This window comes from Arachis hypogaea, chromosome 8 (assembly GCF_003086295.3).
Source record: "Arachis hypogaea cultivar Tifrunner chromosome 8, arahy.Tifrunner.gnm2.J5K5, whole genome shotgun sequence".
Taxonomy (NCBI): Eukaryota; Viridiplantae; Streptophyta; class Magnoliopsida; order Fabales; family Fabaceae; genus Arachis; species Arachis hypogaea.
This window is the reverse complement of record NC_092043.1, coordinates 41,724,881-41,744,850: the sequence shown is the minus strand read 5'-3', so window position 1 is coordinate 41,744,850 and position 19,970 is coordinate 41,724,881. Positions and strand designations below refer to the sequence as shown.

At 32.9% G+C, this 19,970-nt stretch overlaps 4 protein-coding genes across 4 annotated transcripts; all 4 read left to right on the top strand.

The window, feature by feature from the left end:
* The first annotated feature begins 1,824 nt into the window (after nt 1-1,824).
* On the top strand, nt 1,825-5,154 carry LOC112705379 (GDSL esterase/lipase At1g54790-like). The gene is made up of 5 exons (XM_025756214.1): nt 1,825-2,065; nt 3,588-3,788; nt 3,876-4,045; nt 4,174-4,444; nt 4,925-5,154. The coding sequence occupies exons 1-5, from the start codon at nt 1,825-1,827 to the stop codon at nt 5,152-5,154; spliced, it is 1,113 nt and encodes a 370-aa protein (XP_025611999.1).
* A 905-nt stretch (nt 5,155-6,059) lies between these two features.
* Nucleotides 6,060-7,626, top strand: LOC114924365 (uncharacterized). Its single transcript, XM_029288758.1, has 3 exons — nt 6,060-6,205; nt 6,505-6,786; nt 6,921-7,626. The coding sequence occupies exons 1-3, from the start codon at nt 6,060-6,062 to the stop codon at nt 7,624-7,626; spliced, it is 1,134 nt and encodes a 377-aa protein (XP_029144591.1).
* A 3,247-nt stretch (nt 7,627-10,873) lies between these two features.
* LOC112707532 (pentatricopeptide repeat-containing protein At4g21065-like) lies at nt 10,874-13,223 on the top strand. The gene has a single exon (XM_025759293.3). It carries the CDS (start codon nt 11,134-11,136, stop codon nt 12,859-12,861), a length of 1,728 nt encoding a protein of 575 aa, XP_025615078.1. The 5' UTR covers nt 10,874-11,133; the 3' UTR covers nt 12,862-13,223.
* A 2,633-nt stretch (nt 13,224-15,856) lies between these two features.
* On the top strand, nt 15,857-19,273 carry LOC112707531 (uncharacterized). The gene is made up of 3 exons (XM_025759291.3): nt 15,857-16,239; nt 17,464-17,922; nt 18,676-19,273. Exons 1-3 carry the CDS (start codon nt 16,110-16,112, stop codon nt 19,200-19,202), a joined length of 1,116 nt encoding a protein of 371 aa, XP_025615076.1. The 5' UTR covers nt 15,857-16,109; the 3' UTR covers nt 19,203-19,273.
* The last annotated feature ends 697 nt before the right edge of the window (nt 19,274-19,970 follow it).

The following is a 19,970-nucleotide window of genomic DNA, read 5'->3' as shown; positions in this document are numbered from 1 at the left end:
ATTTAAATTCTCTAAATTTTAAATTTTACCTAGAGAATAAAATGTGATTTTTTATTAGTTACTTTATAGATAGAACAAAAAAAAATATGAAAAAATTATTTAAAAATGAGAAATCACATTTTACTTTTTAAAATGAAAATTTAAAATTTAGATAGAGAATTCAAATTCAAATTTATAAGCAGTTTACATTTATTGCACAAATCATCAATATCTATGGTAAGTCATGAATCATGATGATCAACCAGTTGGAGTAAAAATTGAGAGCATCAAGTGTTAAATCGTGATAATTTATTATCATTAAATTAAATTAATGATTATAAATTTAATAGATACTTCAAAGACACATCCACAAATAGACACTTTCTTTTTTCTCTGTTACTCGATTCCTTTTCTTCTATTGATGAACTATTTGTTGTTCTAACTTGTGATGGGTTTTCTCTTTCAAATTGTTGAGTGAATCTTGCTATGTATTTTTTCCCCCTTTCTTTCTTAGAATCCCAAATAAGTTACTGTACTGAAATACTAATTAATGCCTGTAAGTCATTGCTTTCATATATTTGTTTTCCCATTCTTATGCAAATACACAACAATTCTGTTTTCTTAGTTTACAATACAATGAGAATGAGCATTCTGATATCTATGAATTTGAATCCATCCGGCTACACATCATCTGAGAAACAAATCTTTTCATCCTGCCATACAAGCATCAAACCAAGTCGTTAAACAAATCGAATACCAAACATATATACTATACAGAATTTAATTTTTATTATTAATAATATAAATAATTATATACAGTAGCCATTTAATTATATATGTTTTTTTATATATAATCGTTCGTACAATGATTGTAAAAAAAATTACTTAGCTTTTACTGACATAATAATATTTATAATTAAATACATGTAAGAAACTCCTTTATTCTCAAAACTAAATTCTTAATTCTATCTACACATTAAAATATTAAAGAAAATATAATGTTGTAAAGGAAGTTCATGCAACTAAGCATTATTCATCTAAGTCAACGAACAATTAAGCAGCAGGATTATTATCTTCCAATGCAACAAAATTATAAGGATTATGGCCTTGATGTTGCCCTCAGTTAAGCAAATATCTTGATTGATACCATTAGCATCATCCATAAATTTTAGTAGAACATCTACAAGATCTGCATTTGAATCGTGATCACCACCTTGGCCTTCTTCATCATTTTTGTGGTCATTGAGGAAACAACTCTCAAGCTTAGGTCCCAAACTATTCACAAGCTGAATCCATTTGGAAGAGCAGCGAAATAACTCTCTTATGTCAAAATTTGCCTAGGTCCCAAAATGAACATTGAAACATACAATAACACCATTATTTTATTAAACTTAGTATTCATAATTTTTTGTATGTAATATTTATAATTATGTGTTTATATTATTTAAAATTATACATATTTCAATAACAATTAAAGAATACAAAATAAAAAAATAAATACATTAAAAAAAACAAATTATAATTTACTTTAGTTCTCAATGTTTGTAATATTGTGTAGGTTCTTGTTGCAACTTGTAACCAACAACAGAATTAAATAACTAATTCTTCTGAATTAATTAGTTGCATGTGAAGCATACCAATGCAACTTAATTAACTATATGTGCTGGTTACATTTGTTATATACATAATAATAGCAGTTTTACAAAAGCAAGTAGTTAAATTAATCAGCATCTATCCCTTTATGGCTAATTGTGGGGTTGGTTTGTTATGTACATTACATTTTATAAATACAACCAAAAAAATCGATAGGCATATTGCATTTAAGAATTGTCTCAGCTACAGAAGATGATGATTTCCAAGAATAATAATGTTGTGGCTTTCCAAGTTTTGTTATTTCTCATATTGTGTTTGGGTGTGGTGAATTCAGCAAAGTTGAGGTACCCATCAGTTTTTAATTTCGGTGACTCGAATTCGGATACAGGTGGACAAGCAACTTTGATGGGCATGCAATTTCCGCCCGCTCCAAAAGGAAACTTCAAAGTTTCTGGAAGATGGAGTAATGGCGGTCTCATTCTTGACTTTCTGAGTAATTAACATTTTCTTCATATCTATTTAAAACTTACATTACTACTATTAATTACTATAATCATAATAGTTACTTCGATAAGTTATAGGCATGAAAATTGAATAATGGTGAGATTTTTCTTTTTTATTTTTTGCTTTCTTGTGTTGATGAAAATAATTTCAGTGCAAATAATTAAAACAAATCATATAAATGTCAAAAAATAAAGTTAAGATACTTTTACTAAAATGTCTATTTTTTTTTGGAAAAATATAGGGTACCAACATATTATCCGCCAACTTCTGCCAACTCTTATTTATATTTGTGTTTCATGAAAGTGTGTTCGTAGATGTGTCTAGTAATTAATATATTTTAAATACATATATAAAGAGATACATTCAGAAAATATATCTATAAAGACACTTCTATTAAACACAGTTATAAAAAAAACATTTTTATTAGACACATCCACGAACACACTTTCATGAAACACAATTATAAATAAGAGTTGGCAGAAGTTGGAAGATATGTTGTTGGTAACGTAGCAGAACCGCTTTTTTTTTTTTTTAAAATCAAATAACAAACACAACACTCTCTCTCTCCATTAAGCACATTTATACAATTTAAAATTTTTATTGATTGCTAATTGAATTCTATCTAATTGTTTATGCCAACTTAAAACCTTTTTTCAAATTGACATCAACATGAAACAGAAATATTTGGTAACTAAAAGAAAATTAGCCAAAAACAATCATAACTTATTTTATTTAATATTTATTAATTATTATAATAATTAATGAATACTAAATAAAATAAATTTTAATTATTTTTTGTCTATTTAACATTACGGAATAAGATATCACTAATATTTTTAAAAAAATGTTTAGTAACTAAAAAAATTAATCAAAAATAGTCCTAACTTACTTTATTTAGTATTAATTAATTATTGAAATAATTAATAAATATTAAAAAAGACAAGTTCTGATAGTTTTATTTTTGTCTCCCTAACATTACCGATTTAATGGTATAAACTTTTTAGTGGCTGCATGCAGAAAAAAAACCAATTAAGAATCTATTATCTATTTATAGTCAACAATTAAGATGAATAGTAAACAATTTAGTTATTATAGTTATTGAATTCATCTTTATTACAGAATTCGCTTCTTTATATACATTTATGACTTTGAGTTCGTTCTTTGTATCCATAATCCAGATGATTTATATTTTAAATTTAATGTTGAGTTTTGTCAAAATCATGCAATAAAAGTTATTTAAAATGTCTGAATCTGTTATATATTGTCTTTCATTTTTTTTGTTTTCTAGCATATTGTCATAGAATATATATAATTAGAAGTTGTCTTATTTAATATTTATTAAATTGTTAAAATTAATAAATATTAAATAAATTAAATTTTAATTATTTTTAATTAATTTTTTTTGTAATCAAATATTTTGTATATATTATGTAAACAAATTATTCTAAACTGTACTCAGAGTTTGTTTTACTAATAATAGTTATTTGTTTTCCTTTTATTGTTGTTTACAGTGAAAAAGATAGGGTTGCCAACCCTCAATCCATATCTATATTCACTAGGTTTGCCAAATTTCAGTAAGGGCTGCAATTTTGCAGCAGCAGGTTCAACTATCCTTAAACCCACTGATATAAATGTTACCCCCTTGAATTTAGAGACTCAAGTCTCTCAATTCCTTCTATTCAAAGCTCGAGCTCTTCAATTAGTTTCTAAAGGTACTTGTTTTCATCAACCATTTGCACAACTAATGAATTTACTATTTAATTATTTGATGCATTTATTCATATTTAATTATGATTTAGATAAGAAACTCAAGAAGTACTTACCAAATGAGGATGCTTTCAAAAAGGGGCTGTACATGATTGACATTGGTCAAAACGATCTTTTTCTAGCATTTAAAAGCAACAAAACATTGGATCAAGTTCTTGCTTCAATTCCAAACATCATTGGATTATTTGAAGCTGCAATAACGGTTTGTCTCAAACAATATCTACTAGAAACTAATATGTATTTATAGTCATGTGAAATTAGTAATTAAAATAATTTGATATTAATTTAATCAAATATATTAAATTATTGTTCTTTGTTTGCTTGATACAGAAACTGTATGAAAATGGTGCTAGAAATTTTTGGATATACAACACGGGTCCACTTGGATGTTTGGCTGTGAATGTTGCCAAATTTGAAAGTGATCCTTCAAAGCTTGACAAACATGGATGCGTTATTTCATATAACGAAGCTGCTACCACATTCAACCTACAACTCCGTAATCTTTGCGACAAATTCCAGCTCCAATATCCCAACGCAACCGTGACACATGTTGATATCTTTGCTATAAAATTAAACCTCATTACAAACTATTCTAAACTTGGTTAGTATCTCTTTCTTCATAGCAATATTCTATAGATTATCGAATAAACCATTGTATTATGTATTATGTGTATGCTAAAAATCAATCACTAATTAAATAAATCTAAATATAATACATATTAAAAATATAAAATATATATTATAAAATATGTAAATAATATATATATTTATACACAATATATACTAGTTAATTTAGTGCTGATTTTTAGTGTATACATAATATTTTTATAAAAAATTTAAAGGTCAATTTACTATATATTCATCAAAATTAAAATTGAATTAATTTGATAAAACTGCCCTTAAACTAACCCATTTTTTTTTATAAATATCAAGTTCTTTTTATGATTTAAAATTTTCATAGTCACAAATAATAATTTATTTTTTATTGACTTAAAATGCGTCAAATTCAACTGCAAATATAGGGCTTTAGTAATTAATAAAAGCTAAGGTAATTTATTTTTGTGCATATATTTATTTGCAGGGTTTAGGGAACCAATAAAGAGTTGTTGTGGAAGTGGAGGAAAACTGAATGTTGAAGTTAGTTGTGGTTTAGCAAAGATGTTGAACAATGGAAGCATAATGATGGGATTGCCTTGCTCTAATATGGATGACTACGTAAGCTGGGATGGTATTCATTACACTGATGCTGCAAATAATTATGTCGCTTCACAAATTCTTAGTGGAAAATACTTTAATTGTGCTCCTTTCTAACCCAAAAGTCTTTCTCTTTTAAAGGACAAGTTTTCATTGTCCAATTTGTATGCTACAAACCATTATTTAATTATGTATACTAATATATAGTGAAAGAAGCAGTTGATTAGTAACCTTGAATGCAGTCACATACACTCTTATTTTTATGCTTTTAAAGATTGATTGTTAACATGTAACAAAGTATGGGTGATAATGTTCTAGGATTGTAAGATAATTAATAATTACATCCAAGACGATTTATGATACTGAGTAAACTATTCACCATCTTTTATATATATCAGTGCTGGCTGAGTTAAAATTAATAAATAAACAAATAAAATAAAATATTCTCTATTCCAAGTGAGCTTGGAGGTAATTTGATGCTATAAAGTATAAGCTAAGGTAATAATACATATATATGATACATAAGTAACGAATGAATGAATGGTACATAAATTAGGATCAGTTTGAATTTGGATGCAATCCCAAAGATTCAATGATAGTTGCAAAAATTGGGGAGGAATTGGCTGTAACGTGTTGCATGGGAAGGAAGTGGAATATCGACATTTGAGAGATGAGGCTGATTGGACCAAAGTCAGTAATAAAAGGAAAAGATAATTGGGCCAATTAAATAAAGCCCAACAAACCTCTAAAGACAAAATGTCATTGCATTTAAATTAGAAATTTGGCCAGAACCGTAATTTTGGGCCGCGTATGAGAGGAGTCGGATCAGGGGTGAAGACCAGGTCGGTTGGTAGATCTCTTTCTTCCTCTCAAGCACGCACAGCATCTTTCAAACAGTAAGGGGTGAAGAGACAAAGTTGTCTTCGTTGCAGTGTCGACTTTCACTGCCATTATAAAAAATAGACACAAGAGGTTGCACCCTTCTTTGCAGAATTTGCTGTCGACTTCGAACTGCCTTAGTGATGTCATCAAACAGCAAATCAGCGAATTTGAAAGGTAGCCAGTGGAGGTACATAGACAAATCGGACAACAACCGGGTAAGGACAAGCAAGTCTCAAGGAGATATGATGGTGGATCTTTATCATCTCGTCAGGGGACTTCGGCTGAGGTTGGTCCTTTTTACAGTACAATTATTTTATAGATTATTTAGATTTAAGCTTTTTATTTTGGAATATTAGAGGGGCCTCTAATAAATTGGTCGGGTTCATAGTAAGAGTTAGTGAATAAATTTCACCCTATTTTTTTATTTTGTTTGAAACACATATTCTTTTTGAGAGGATGAAATCTTTTTGGAATAACAGGGTGTTGGTGTTGTTGAGGTTAATGTCTTAGTAGGGGTGTCTGGATTCTATGTTCTAATTTAAATATTTCTGTGAGAGTGTTGGATGTAATTGATCAATGTATCAGTTTTGAAATCACTATAGGCAATACTTTTAGTTACTGCAGTGCGGTGTATGCTAACCCGCATATACATCAGCATAAAGAACTGTGGGGTGACTTGACAAGAATTGCTAATATGATCCATGGACCTTGGATCGTGTTAGGGAGCTTTAATGATGTTCTATTACAGAGTGAAGTTAGAGGGGGACAGTTTAGTCTTGCTAGAGCAGAACAATTTGCAGAAATCTTGGAGGATTGTCGGCTGTTTGATATGAGGCTATTGGGAGAAGATTCACTTGGTACAAGAAGGTGAGAGGTGGGGTGCATGTGGCTAAGAAATTTGATAGAGCACTCATCAACCAGGACTAGCGACTAATATTTCCGGAGGCTTATACTGAGGTTTTGGCGCTTCTTCACTCTGATCATTGTCCGTTGTTCACTAGGTGCAAGATGGCAGAGAGGGCTACCAAGGCCCATTGTCTGTTCAGATTCCAGGCTGCATGGATGACTCATCTTCTTTTTAAAAATGTTGTTCATACAGTTTGGAATAAGGGAGCTCTAAATGTGGTCAAATGTTTATTGGGGGCTCAGAAAGATGCAACTAGTTTCAATAAAAAGATTTTTGGCAACATTTTTGTTAAGAAAAGGGAGCTAGAGAGGCTTTTGAATGACGTTCAGATTACTCTGGATAGTCGGGAGGATCAACAACTTAGGATCAAAGAGCAAATTTTGCATCAGGAACTGAATTCTGTCCTTCTTCAAGAAGAGATATCGTGGTACCAAAAATCTAGAGAACAATGGGTGAGATGTGGAGACAGAAATACAAAAATTTTTCATCTGCAAACAGTTATCAGCCGAAAGAGAAACAAGATTCATGAGTTGTTTTTGGAGGATGGATCTTGGGCCATGGAGACTTTGACTTTAGAAACGGCGACAAATTCTTTCTTTAAAAAATTCTTTTCTAAAAGGGAGGATATTGACTTGGACACCATGGGGCCTTTTTCCTACCCATCTCTTAGTACTAAGGCTCGTCAAAAGCTAGTGGAACCAGTAATGTCTGAAGAGTTTAAAAGAGCTGTGATGACCATGAATTTGTTTAAAGCCCTAAGGCCAGATGGATTTCAAGCAATTTTTCACAAAGAGTTTTAGGACTCTCTTAGAAATGATGTGTGTGGACTGGTCAAGCGAGCCTTTGAGGGTGAGCCAATGAATGCGGCTATTTTTTATACTCTCATTGTTCTAATTCCTAAAGTGGAAGTTCCCTCTTCCTTACGAGAATTTCTTCCTATTAGCTTATCTAATGTAATTTATAAAATTGTTACAAAGGTTCTAGTTAACAAGTTCAAAACTTTTCTGTTGGAGATCATTGGTCCTTTGCAAGGTGGGTTCATTCCAGGAAGATGAACCACAAAAAATATTATCATTACTCAGGAGATTATGCACTTCATGAGGAACACTAAATCTCGAAAAGGGACCATGGTGTTCAAAATTGACTTGGAAAAAGCTTATGACATGGTAGACTGGCATTTTTTGAAAGCTACTTTGGTCCGATTTGGGTTTCCAAAGGCTACCCTTAATCTTATATTAAATTGTTTGACTTTTTCTTTGCTGCCAGTTTCGCGAAATGGGAACATGCTCCAAAATTTCAATCCAAAGAGAGGGTTGAGCAAGGAGATCCCATTTCTCCATACCTATTTATACTTTGTATGGAAATGCTTGCCTGCTTTATCTCTCAGAGTTTTCCATGGTTCGTGGAACCCGATAGCGGTTTCTAGAAATTAAATGGACATCGATTCTCTCATTTGATATTTGTAGATGACCTCTTGCTTTTTTGTAAAGCATCGAAAGCTCAGCAATAGAGGTTATGCATTTCCAAGACTTGTTTTCTAGAGCGTCAGGTCTGAAGGTAAATCTTTATAAGTCGAAGGCCCAATGTTCCAAGAGAGTGTCGGAGAGGAGGAATAAGGTTCTCTCAAGGGTCTCTAACATTCGGTTCTGTAATGATTTGGGTAAATACTTGAGAATTAACATTGGTCATGCCAGAGCTTCCAGAAGGACAGCTTAGGAGATTATTGAAAAAATTTTGAGGAAGCTCTCCAGTTGGAAAGGATGCCTGCTGAATAAGGCAGGGAGGTTTTGTCTTGTCAAATCGGTTATGGCCTCTATCCTGGTTTATGACATACAAATTTCTCTTCTCCCGAAGTATGCATGTAATAAAATTGATTCTTTGAAAGCAACCGGAAAAGGGCTACCTCTGGTTAGGTGGGAGATTGTCGTAACTCTTAAAAGGACAGGAGGATTGGATATTAGGGATACTTCCTGTGCTAACATGGCACCTCTAGAAAAACTGGTATTAGATTGTCTAAATAATAGCGAGAAGTTGTGGGTGCAAGTTCTGAAGCATAAATATCTCAAAAATCAGTTTGGTATAAGTGAAAATAGTAGAAATTCTTCATCGACTACTTGAAAGAACATTGTTTGTGCCTACGAGCATCTCAAGGAAGGACTTCATTGGAATGTTGGAGATGTCTACAAATTAGTTTGGTATGATGAGTGGACTCTTTTTGGTAAGTTTGCAACCTTGTTCCTTAGGTGCATATTTTTGAATCAGATTTCATAATGACTGACTTATGAAAAGAGGTATCTTGGGAGATTGATAGTCTTACCATGTCTATTCCACATAAGATTAAGCAGTTTATTCGTGGTCTGAGATATCCTAGTTCGACTGAGTTGGAGTCACGGTGGGAGTGGTATCCTGCAGCAATAAAAAAGTATAGTGCAAGGGAGGATTATAGATGGTTATTAGAGAAAACCTTGTATTGGAATGCCAATAGCAATTGGAACTGGATGTGGAATACTAACATTCTAGAGATGTTCAAATTCACTATGTGACTTGGCTTATATGATACTCTACCGACTGAGACCTTTCGATTCAAGCGGTATTTAGCTTCTTCAAATATGTGTAAGAGATGTAACAAGATGTAGGAAACAATGGAACATTGCCTTAGAGATCGTGAACGATCAAAGGCAATTTGGCATATGTTGGATCCAGGTATCCTGGACTCGACGACTGGTACTGCTCTTGAAGAGTGATTTTGGAAGGCCTTGGCTAACAATGAGGCGTCTTTTGGTGCAGGGCTTTGGTGGGTATGAAGACATAGGTGCAATGACATTCAATATTGACAACCTTTGGACAGTCTACAATGTTGTTGCCTTGGGCAGAATTACCACCAAGGACTTACAGGTTTATAGGAATCGAAACTATGCCTTTAAATCTCTCCAAAATCGTCTGTGCTGGAAACTACCGGCGGACAACAGTTTTAAAGTTAATTGTGATGCAAGCTTGTATCTGGATTCAAATGTAGCAGAATTCAAGTGTATTATTAGAGATTCTAAAGGTGGTTGGATCTCGAGCTGCTCTGAAAGTATTTTTGCTGATCTATTATCATATATGAATTATTTGCTGCTTGAAGGGAGTTGGTTTTAGCTTGAAATTATTATTTGAGGGATATTATATGTAAAACAGATTGGCTTGACATTACAAGTGGGTATTTATCTGAATTAAAAAATTTCGTTCACAAGATTCAGGAACTTTTATCTCGACCTTGGCTTGTTCACGTTGAGTGAGTGTCCCAAGAATCAAATAGAGCTGCGGATTGGATGGTTAGATATGGTGTCAAGAGTAACTCTAATAATATTATTTGGTCTGAGCCTTGTGTTGATCTCCAACAAATCATCTACTTGGATATGGGATAGTGTTTGTTTTGTTTCTTTGCATGTTTAAACAAAAAAAAGATTAATTTTATACAATTTCTTAAGATTTACTAAATAAATAGATGAAGAAGTAGATGAATTGAATTAACTCAATTAACTAAATAAGTAAATGAACGAATATTTGTTATTGGTTTAGTTAATTCAATGAATTTCTTTTGTTTCTTATGACTATCTTAATGAGTTCAATAATAATATAATGACTAATGAGTGATAAATTATTAATAATTGATGAGATTAAAAGTTATATTAGATTTTGATTGCTGTAGTGTTTTAAATTTAGAAGATATTTTAAGATTTATATTTGATTATAATTATATTTCAACTGTTTATGTATAATTTATTATTTTATTATAAAACAGTTGAACCACAATTAAATCGATTAGATCAATAAATCAGTGAATTAGTAGTTAGAGTGGTTTGATGACCGGTCTAATTTTCAGAATTTTAGTTATTCCACTAGTAATAAATAACAAAAAGGTTAAGTACGATTTTGGTTCTTAAGGTATAGGTCAAAAATTTTTTTCGTCCCTAACCTTTTTTTTCATACAAAATAGTCCCTAAAATTTAACTTAGTTTTAAATTTTTGGCGACAGAAACAAGGTGGATCATGGATAGCTTTTTATTTTTCTTCTTTTCTCTCTTCTTCTTCCCTTTTCCGTTTGCATGAGCAGAAACACTTTATTTCTCTTATTTTTTGTAATTTTATAATTTTTTTGTTATGAATAATTTAATTCACAATTTTAAAATTTAAGTAAAAAAATTATTTTAAAACTTAATTTTAAACTTTATCGACGATTTTGTATAAAAAAAAAAGTAAGTTAAAAACTAAAGATGAAGTGGCGTTGACTAGTGAGCATGAGTGGGTGACTGGGTGGTGTCGTGATGGAGCTGAGAAGCATGTCCGACGCGCTCCAATTCCACGCGCAACTCCTGAAAGTGGGCACTCAAAACGACGACACAGCGCGCAACGTCTCCAAGCTCTTCACTTTCGCCGCCCTCTCTCCCGGCGGCAACCTCTCCTACGCTCGCCTCCTCCTCCGCTCCATCCCCCGCCCCAACTCCTATTACTACAACACCATCATCCGCGCCTATTCCCGCAGCCCCGACCCCACCCACCACTTCCACGCCCTCTCTCTCTTCCTCTCCATGCTCCACTACCAACCACCCCAACCCGATAACTTCACTTACCCCTTCCTCCTTAAGTGTCTTGCCCGCTTGAAACTCACCCCACAAGGCAAACAGATCCACGCTCTCATCACTAAGACGGGTTTCGGGTCTGATCAGTATATCCAGAACGCCTTGATCCATATGTATTCTGAATTTGGCGAGTTGGGGTTTGCTCGCGAGGTGTTTGATAGAATGCCTCTTAGGGATGTGGTTTCTTGGACTTCAATGATTGATGGCCTTGTCAACGCTGACCGCCACGTCGACGCCTTGGCCTTGTTTGATAGCATGCTGAAAGCTGGGATAGAGGTCAATGATGCCACGGTGATGTCTGTTTTGAGGGCCTGTGCTGAAACCGGAGCTTTGAGTGTGGGGAAGAAGGTGCACATGATTGTGAAGCAGAAGAGGATTGATTCTAAGGCGAATGTTGGCACTGCCCTTGTTGATATGTATGCTAAAAGCGGGTGCTTAGAGAGTGCACGGAACGTGTTTGACAATGTTGTGGACAAGGATGTTTTTGTTTGGACCGCGATGATCTCTGCCCTTGCTAGCCATGGAATGTGCCAGGAAGCTATTGGGATGTTTGCTGAGATGGAAACCTATAGGATAGAGCCTGATGAGAGGACAATGACAGCGGTTCTCTCGGCGTGTAGGAATTCAGGCTTGGTTAATGAAGCTTACGTGTTTTTGAATGATGTGCCAAAACGCTATGGTATAGAGCCTACAATTCAGCATTTTGGCTGTGTGGTGGACCTCCTCGCGAGAGCAGGGCGTTTGAAGGAAGCCGAGGATTTCATTAATACAATGCCTATCAAGCCTGATGCAGTTCTTTGGAGGACCATGATATGGGCCTGCAAACTTCATGGGGATACCGACAGAGCAGGGCGTCTCATGAAACACCTCAAACTACGAAAGAGAACTGCTGATGATGATAGTGGGAGTTACATACTCGCTAGCAATGTTTATGCGTCTGCTGGGAAGTGGTGTAACAAAGCAGAGGTGAGAGAGTTGATGAACAGAAGGGGATTAACTAAGCCTCCTGGGTGTAGTAGGATTGAAGTTGATGGCACTGTATGTGAATTTTCTATGGGAGATTATAATCACCCTGAAGCAGAGAAAATATATGACAAATTGGATCAGATTGTAGATGAAATTAGAAAGGAAGGGTATAATCCGAGAGTATCAGAGGTGTTGCTTGAGATGGATGATGAGGATAAAGCCATTCAGTTACTTCATCATAGTGAGAAGCTAGCTCTTGCATATGGACTAATCAGGAATAGGCAGGGTTCCGAAATCCGGATTGTGAAGAATCTAAGGTCTTGTGAGGACTGTCATGAGTTTATGAAACTAGTGTCTAAGATATACCAAAGAGAGATCATAGTAAGGGACAGGATACGTTTTCATCATTTCAAAAATGGTGACTGCTCTTGCAAGGATTACTGGTAGCTATGGTATCTGCTTTGGCCATGGAAACATTCGAATTAATGTTCAGTGACGATGTGGACATGATTGAAGATCATGAATGAAACTCATTAATCAGCAATGGCACAGTTCTGATCAGATACATGAATGTATGAAGTAAACTGATTATATTGGCCATTGATAAATAGATTGATTATATGAAGTTAACGGTTTGAGTAAAGGGATATGAAAGGGGGAACCACGTTTATTTTTGGAGTTATTTGTTCACTCGATGATTTATTGTACATGGTACAGGCATGTGATTAACTTGTTCTCCTTCCGCTGCTTAGTGCTTAATTTCTGTAAATTACATATTGTTTAGATAAGATACTGATAATATACTAAAATCTCTTACCAGTTGATGTGAGGCCAGGAGGGAGGTTGGTTTGGGTACCTTTCATGGGCGTCTGTTGGTTCCAATCGAACTATCTTCTCTGAAAAAATCTTTTTTGCTGCATTCCTTTTGACCTCCGCTTCAGTCTCTTTATGCCGCCTCGCTTCTCTTGGTATTTGCCCAGATTTGCCCTTTTAACTTTGATGTGTGTTGGTTTGTTCCTCTGATCATTCGGTTTTCTTGATCTATGTTTTGGATAGCTTCTTGGTTGCATTAGGCTCTGTTATTGAGGCCTATCTTTATTGAACTTTGTTTGGCATTCCTGCTTGAACTGTGTAAATTTGGTGCTTTGTTATCTTTCATGATTGTTGTATTTTTTTGTTCGCTTTTGGTTTCATGTGTTGGTTTCTATGATTTTTTTTTTCACCGATGGGAGTAGAGTTCCTGGACTTGATGATGCTGGAGTTCATTGAACTGGTATCTCCATTAGATGCTTGATCTTTAAGTTGCTTTTATTTATTTATTTTTTTGACTACTTGGTCTTTGTTTGTATAGCTTATTGGCTTTATTATGCTCTATTATTCAGTTCTAGGTTCGCTGTTCTTTGTTTTGCTACCTATGATTGCCATTCCACTTGAATTTAGTAATTTGAATTTGGAAGATTGGTGACGGTGGTGGCGGACGAAGATTGTCAGTGATGAGGAGGAGGATGATGGTGAACACATTAAAGAAGGAGAAAAGAAAGTTAGCCAACATAATTTTTGAAGCGATGAGAAAATGGGTGGTGGCGAATGGTGAATGGTGAAAGTTAGCCAAAAACATATTAATTATCCACAAAAATTCAGCAACATTTTCTTCAGTGGTACAACAACTTTCATAGTGGCACGGTGTCACTAATTTAACAGTGGCACCACAAAATTTGCCATAACTATGTATATATTGAGTCAACTCTCGGGCCAATGAATCTAGTTTATCCAACGATCCAAAGTTAAGACTCAAACTCAGGTCACATGCTTATGAAGTGAGATTATCCAGCTATCAGTGGCTCATAAATTAGCTTAACTCACTTTAGCCCTAATCATGATGAATTATTTGTGGTATATTGAAAACAGTACATTTTAAACTAAATTAGCATAAATTAACAAGCAATTGTAGTAAAAAGTTTATGATAATTATACTTTTAATGAAGACCGAGTAAATTTCAAAAAAGTATATTACTAGTTGGGAAACAAATATAAAATATAGAGTATATATCCATTTTGGTCCTCAAAGATTTCGGATCAGACATTTTAGTCCTCAACTAAAATTAATTACTTGGTTGGTTTTTAACAATTAATTTTGTCAGTCACTTAGGTCTTTTGCTCAGTCAACTTTAACGGAAGACAAAATGGTCCTGACAATTCTAACAGGGGATAAAATGGTCCTGACAATTCTAACAAGGGACAAAATAATCCCTTACCCCTTTATTCGAAAACGACGCTGTTCTTCCTCAATTTTTATTATATCTCGCATAACCCTAAGATTCATATTCTTCTTCTTCACCTTCACAGTTTTCTTTTCCATCTTTTTTTTCCTCCTCTTTAGCTCCAAGATTAAACTATAGTGTAATGACCACATATGTCGCACCTACCTCAACATGTCATGGACCATATACTTTCTAAATCTCTATGACTGATACATCCACCAGAAGCATCCACTTCCACGTTCTCGATAACATCACCTCCAACCCTGACAACGTCCATGACATCTTCAAGACCAAGTTCTACAACTATACCTCAAGGACACGCCTTTCTCCACTCTCCGGCAAGCAATATAGATTGTTGGACATTAGGACATCATGAGAAGATTATCCTTCGACATCATATGCAAATTCTCATTTGAAATTGACATTGAGTGCTTTATTCCTTCTTTCTTGGAGTCCAAGTTGGCAGACAGCTTCGACCTCGCATCCAAGCTATCAGTACAACGAGCAATGTCGCCGTTGCTGCTCATATAGAAACTGAAGCAATTACTGAACATTGGTTCGGAGAAGAAGCTAAAGGAAGTGATAGGAGTGGTGGATAATGTGGTAGTGGAGATGATAGGGCAGGGAAGGAGGGAGATGGCAACGACGACTATGGGTCTTGACAAATCAGACTTGCTGTCTAGATTCATAGGATCCATCGAAAACGTTGAGAGACATAGTCATTAGTTTCTTGAGTATGAATTGGTTGAGAACAAGTTGAGAATTTTTTTTTCTTGTGAACGTTGAAGTTGTAGAGTGTGTATTGTGTAGCTTGAAGTTACAGTGTTAGACTATTAGTGTTATGCGAGATATGATGGAAATCAGGAGAGAACAGTGTCGTTTTCGAATAGATGAGATCATGGACTATTTTGTCCCATGTTAGAGTTGTCAGGGACTATTTTGTCTTCCGTTAGAGTTGACGGAGTAAAGGATCTAAGTAACTGACATAGTTAATTGTTAGGAACCAATCGAGTAATTAATTTTAGTTTGAGAACTAAAATGTCTAATCTAAAATTCTTTAAAGACCAAAATAAGTATATCCTCTAATAATAGCTATTGCAAGTGTGTGGGCAAAACAAAGAACAATTTACTTTTCGGACAAACATGCTATACTTAATATGTAATTGTATGTTGCTCTGCAAAGGAAGCTAAGTGGCCGGGGAAAACCCAACCCATAGCAAAAATAAACCATAGCGTACAAGAATGAATAGTCTCTATGACAAGAAACCCATTTAACCCTAAAAATCTCCGGAGCTTCAATTGGTTCATATATATATATACACACACAGGCACAACGAAACAAAATATCAACTAGTCCAATTCGAAAGGCTTTATTAAATCACAATAATTTTGTAAATTAGAAAACAAATATATACTGCATATATAGCTAGAGCTATGGCTATGAGGCCAAGAACACCAACTTTCCGTACAAACCAATCTGTTCGTCGTATCTATGAGACTTTGCAGCCCAAATCAGAAATGAAAGAAACACCGGAAGCTTTCCTTCTCCATGTTTATCTTCCAGGTCCGTGTATATATATATATATATATAACCATACTAGACATACATAATAAAATATCAGTCATTAAATTAACTATTAATATAAAAGATATAATAAATATTTGGCTTGATCTTCATTTTTTTTTAAATATTTTGGTTCTTAACAAATTTTTATATTCAAAAAATTTTTAAAAATTATTTTTGTAAGATAGATTGATCTCTATATTATTTTAAAGAAAGACTAATTTACCTTAAAATATTTGATATTTAACTATTTTATAATAAAATTGATTAAAAATTTATTTGTCTAACATATATATATTAAAATTTTAATTGAAAATAATAGAAGAACCAATTTATCTGACAAAAATAATTTTTAAAAATTTTAGAAAATAAAAATTAATTAGAGACCCAAGCATTCAATCTAAAATTCTTTAGGATTTAATTTAGGTATTTATTTTAAAATATATATTAAAATACAATATACTAATTAAAAATAACCTAAGTTATTTTAACTTTTAATCTAACCTAAATTTTGTTAATCTAATTAAGTAATCATGATGTAACTTTTTTTAAGTTATAAAAAATATTAAAAAAGTTTAATTTTAAATTTTTTTAAATTATATATTTATTAATCAATTTCAATCACAAAATAAAAATTCTCAAAAGACAAAAAAAATATATTCAAAAGGCACAAAAAATTTAAAATTTTCAAATTATTTTTCTTTCTTGCTTTCTTAAATTTTTTTAAAAAAATCTTCATTGTTCTAAGAGAGAATTATTATGAAAGTATTTTGAGAATTTTAAATTTTATGTGTGTTTGATGTTTTGTATTTGCTCTTTTATAGATTTTTTTATTTAGTGGTTGAAATTAATTAATAGATATGTGATTTAAAAAAATTATAAAATAAAACTTCTCTGGTAATTTTTATAATTTGTAAAAATGTTATATCCTAGTTATTTAATTAGGTTAATAAAATTTAGGTTAGATTAAGAATTTAATCATAATAAGTCACTCTATTTTATCCAATAATAATAAAATATATCAAAAAAAAAAATAATTTATTCTTTATTTTAGAAAGAGTTAACTAAAATTTATCATTAAACAACGTATAAATTTATACATAAATACATAATAATTAATTTATTGTGTACCTATAACATTTTTGATAAACAATTACCAGCAACACAAAAAAAATTACATGTAACAAGATTATTATCTTTATTCTGACGCTTTTGCATGCTCAGGTTATACAAAAGAACGCATTAAAATTACATTCGTGGGATCTTCAAGAAAGGTGAAGGTTTCAGGAGAAAGACCAATTCAAGGCAATAAATGGAGCAGATTTGAGCAGACATATCCTGTTCCTGAGAATTGTAAACCAGAGGCACTTGAGGCCAAGTTTGAAGTTGGCACTCTCGTTCTTACAATGCCAAAGAACTTATCGGTTCCACAAGAGACGCTTAACACACCACAAGGAAAAACAAGGCCCACTCCTAATAAAGCTGAAGATGCAAAATTGGAAAAACCGTTAATGGGAAACAACAAGGCACAGAAGGGTACTGAGGAAGCCACGTCATCATCATCCTCCTATAGACCTATTGAGAGCCCAAAGCTTGAAAATGAGAGTAGGTTAAAAGCGTTGTTCCCTCCATCAGAAGCCAATAGGGTTCAAGACCAAATTATTAAAAGACCGCCACTATCGGGTAACGATAACTCAATACCATTATGTTAAAGAGAAATAATCTTCCCTTCGTTAGAATTTATTGTTGTTGACCATTATTTAATTATTAATTAATTATTTTAGTCTAATGATTTAATAATATATTTTATTTTATATTTTTAAATATTAATAAAAAATAAATTTTTTCTAATAAAAAAAGTTTAAAACAAAATATTTATTAATTCTTTTTAAATTTAATAAAAGTCTTTACTATTCATCCGATTTTACTCTTTAGAAAGAAATCTCTTATTTTAAACTGTGATAGAAACATGCTAGTATTGTGCACGAAAAAATTCAGAATATATAACAAAATTATATGTTTTTAGAAATAAAAATAAAAAGTAGGAAAAATTCAGGGGACAGCAACTTTATTAAATTTTGGCCAGCATGTAATTAGCAAAAAAAGTGAGCCATTAGATGAAATCTCACACCAATCTCACACCATTAAAATCATCATTGATAACTATTTAATGGGTACAAATCACAAAAGTTGCTGGCCCTAGCACTACACTCCTCTAAAAAGTATATTGCTTAACTGTAAAAAATACATATAACACATTTCTTATATAATTTTCATTATTTATTAAATTTAACCCATACTAAAACAAAAATTAAGTCTAGTCACTATAATGATTTGGACATGCTCGCTTTTTCCATTTATCTTACAGTCTTATAAAATCTCTTGATGGGTCTGAGTCAAAACCAAACCTAACAATTAGAATTGAATCCCAAACAGATGAGAAGCCTTCAAAGCGTGAAAAGGAGGACGAGGCAAAGGCGACACTAACAGCGGTTGCAAGAGATTCATCGCCGGCCGAAAAGCGTGAAGATGAAGCTAGGCTCAAGACAAGACTAGCAGCTGTGAGAAAGCAATTAGAGGAAAAAGAAGAAGATGAAAGGCTCCCAAAGAAGGAAAAAGAGGTTAAAGAAGAATATGGGAAGACTTCTGAGCCAAGAAAGATAATTTCGAATGATGATGATGTGGGAAAGGGTGTGTTAAAAGAGAAAGAAATCAGGATGAGAAAAGTGACACCAAAGTTAGGTACTGGTGAAGTGTCTTCAGATAAGAGCAAACAGGATATGATTGATACTGTTGGGAATGGAATCAGAGAACTTGTTGCTTCTGCTTCTCTTGTTGTCACAAGAATCAAAGAAGGGAAATGGAATGACGAAGAGAAAGATCTAGTGGTAAATATGGCTGCTGCTTTTGCGGTTATTGCTGGATTGGGAGCTTATGTGTCTTATAGGTTTGTCTCATCCTAGACAACCTAAATTTAGCTCTACGTATGTAACAGAAATTGTATATGATGTAATAATATAACTTGTGTTTATTATCACGGCCTATAAAACAAAAGTCCTGCTTATACATTCAAATCTTTTTAGCAAACAAATTCAAATAAGTTAACTTTAATCTAATAAAATTCACACACATAATGCACGTGAAATCAAGTCATTCCTCCTCTAACCTTTGTATCATGCGTTTTTTTTTTATTATCCTCATTATTTTTTACGTTACTCCTCCTTTTTTTCGTGTTCCTTCTGAAGGATTACCATGTGTTCATAACACGCAGCGAAAGAAAAGAAAGTAATCCTTAAAGATCTATTTTGTGCGTAAACTTTATTCCTATAATATAATATAATAGTAGATCAGATTTAAATACCTGAGTACGCTAGTAAAAATCTTTTTCTCCTTCGATGGTACGAAGGCACTATACGTATCCACACCGAGACCAACATTTGCTGTCAACCCCTTGACCAATGAACATCTGATCTAAATTGAGAAATCTCTTGCAACTCTTTGCACACCATAAAATTCTTCTCTAAGAATTAGTCTCTCATACATTTATGTGCATAGAGGTAAAGGAATAACAACCCTTGTTATTTTCTCTGTCTTTCTCATGTTTTCCTCTACTCTTGGCATACCTATATATAGTATGAGATTTGTTGTTGATTTTAAATTTGAATCTCAATTCAATTTTAAATCATATCTTACTATTTTAATTTGAATCTTTCAAATTTATGAATCATATC

Bases quoted from the DNA above. Each gene is read 5' to 3' on its own strand.
- LOC114924365 (XM_029288758.1), top strand. From the start codon at position 6,060: ATGTCATCAAACAGCAAATCAGCGAATTTGAAAGGTAGCCAGTGGAGG. The intron at 6,206-6,504 runs GTTGGTCCTTTT...TCAATGTATCAG, and splicing joins GTCAGGGGACTTCGGCTGAG to TTTTGAAATCACTATAGGCA. The intron at 6,787-6,920 runs GTGAGAGGTGGG...GTTGTTCACTAG, and splicing joins GATTCACTTGGTACAAGAAG to GTGCAAGATGGCAGAGAGGG.
- LOC112705379 (XM_025756214.1), top strand. From the start codon at position 1,825: ATGATGATTTCCAAGAATAATAATGTTGTGGCTTTCCAAGTTTTGTTA. The intron at 3,789-3,875 runs GTACTTGTTTTC...ATTATGATTTAG, and splicing joins TCTTCAATTAGTTTCTAAAG to ATAAGAAACTCAAGAAGTAC. The intron at 4,445-4,924 runs GTTAGTATCTCT...ATTTATTTGCAG, and splicing joins TACAAACTATTCTAAACTTG to GGTTTAGGGAACCAATAAAG.
- LOC112707532 (XM_025759293.3), top strand. From the start codon at position 11,134: ATGGAGCTGAGAAGCATGTCCGACGCGCTCCAATTCCACGCGCAACTC.
- LOC112707531 (XM_025759291.3), top strand. From the start codon at position 16,110: ATGGCTATGAGGCCAAGAACACCAACTTTCCGTACAAACCAATCTGTT. The intron at 16,240-17,463 runs GTCCGTGTATAT...TTGCATGCTCAG, and splicing joins TCTCCATGTTTATCTTCCAG to GTTATACAAAAGAACGCATT. The intron at 17,923-18,675 runs GTAACGATAACT...AATCCCAAACAG, and splicing joins TAAAAGACCGCCACTATCGG to ATGAGAAGCCTTCAAAGCGT.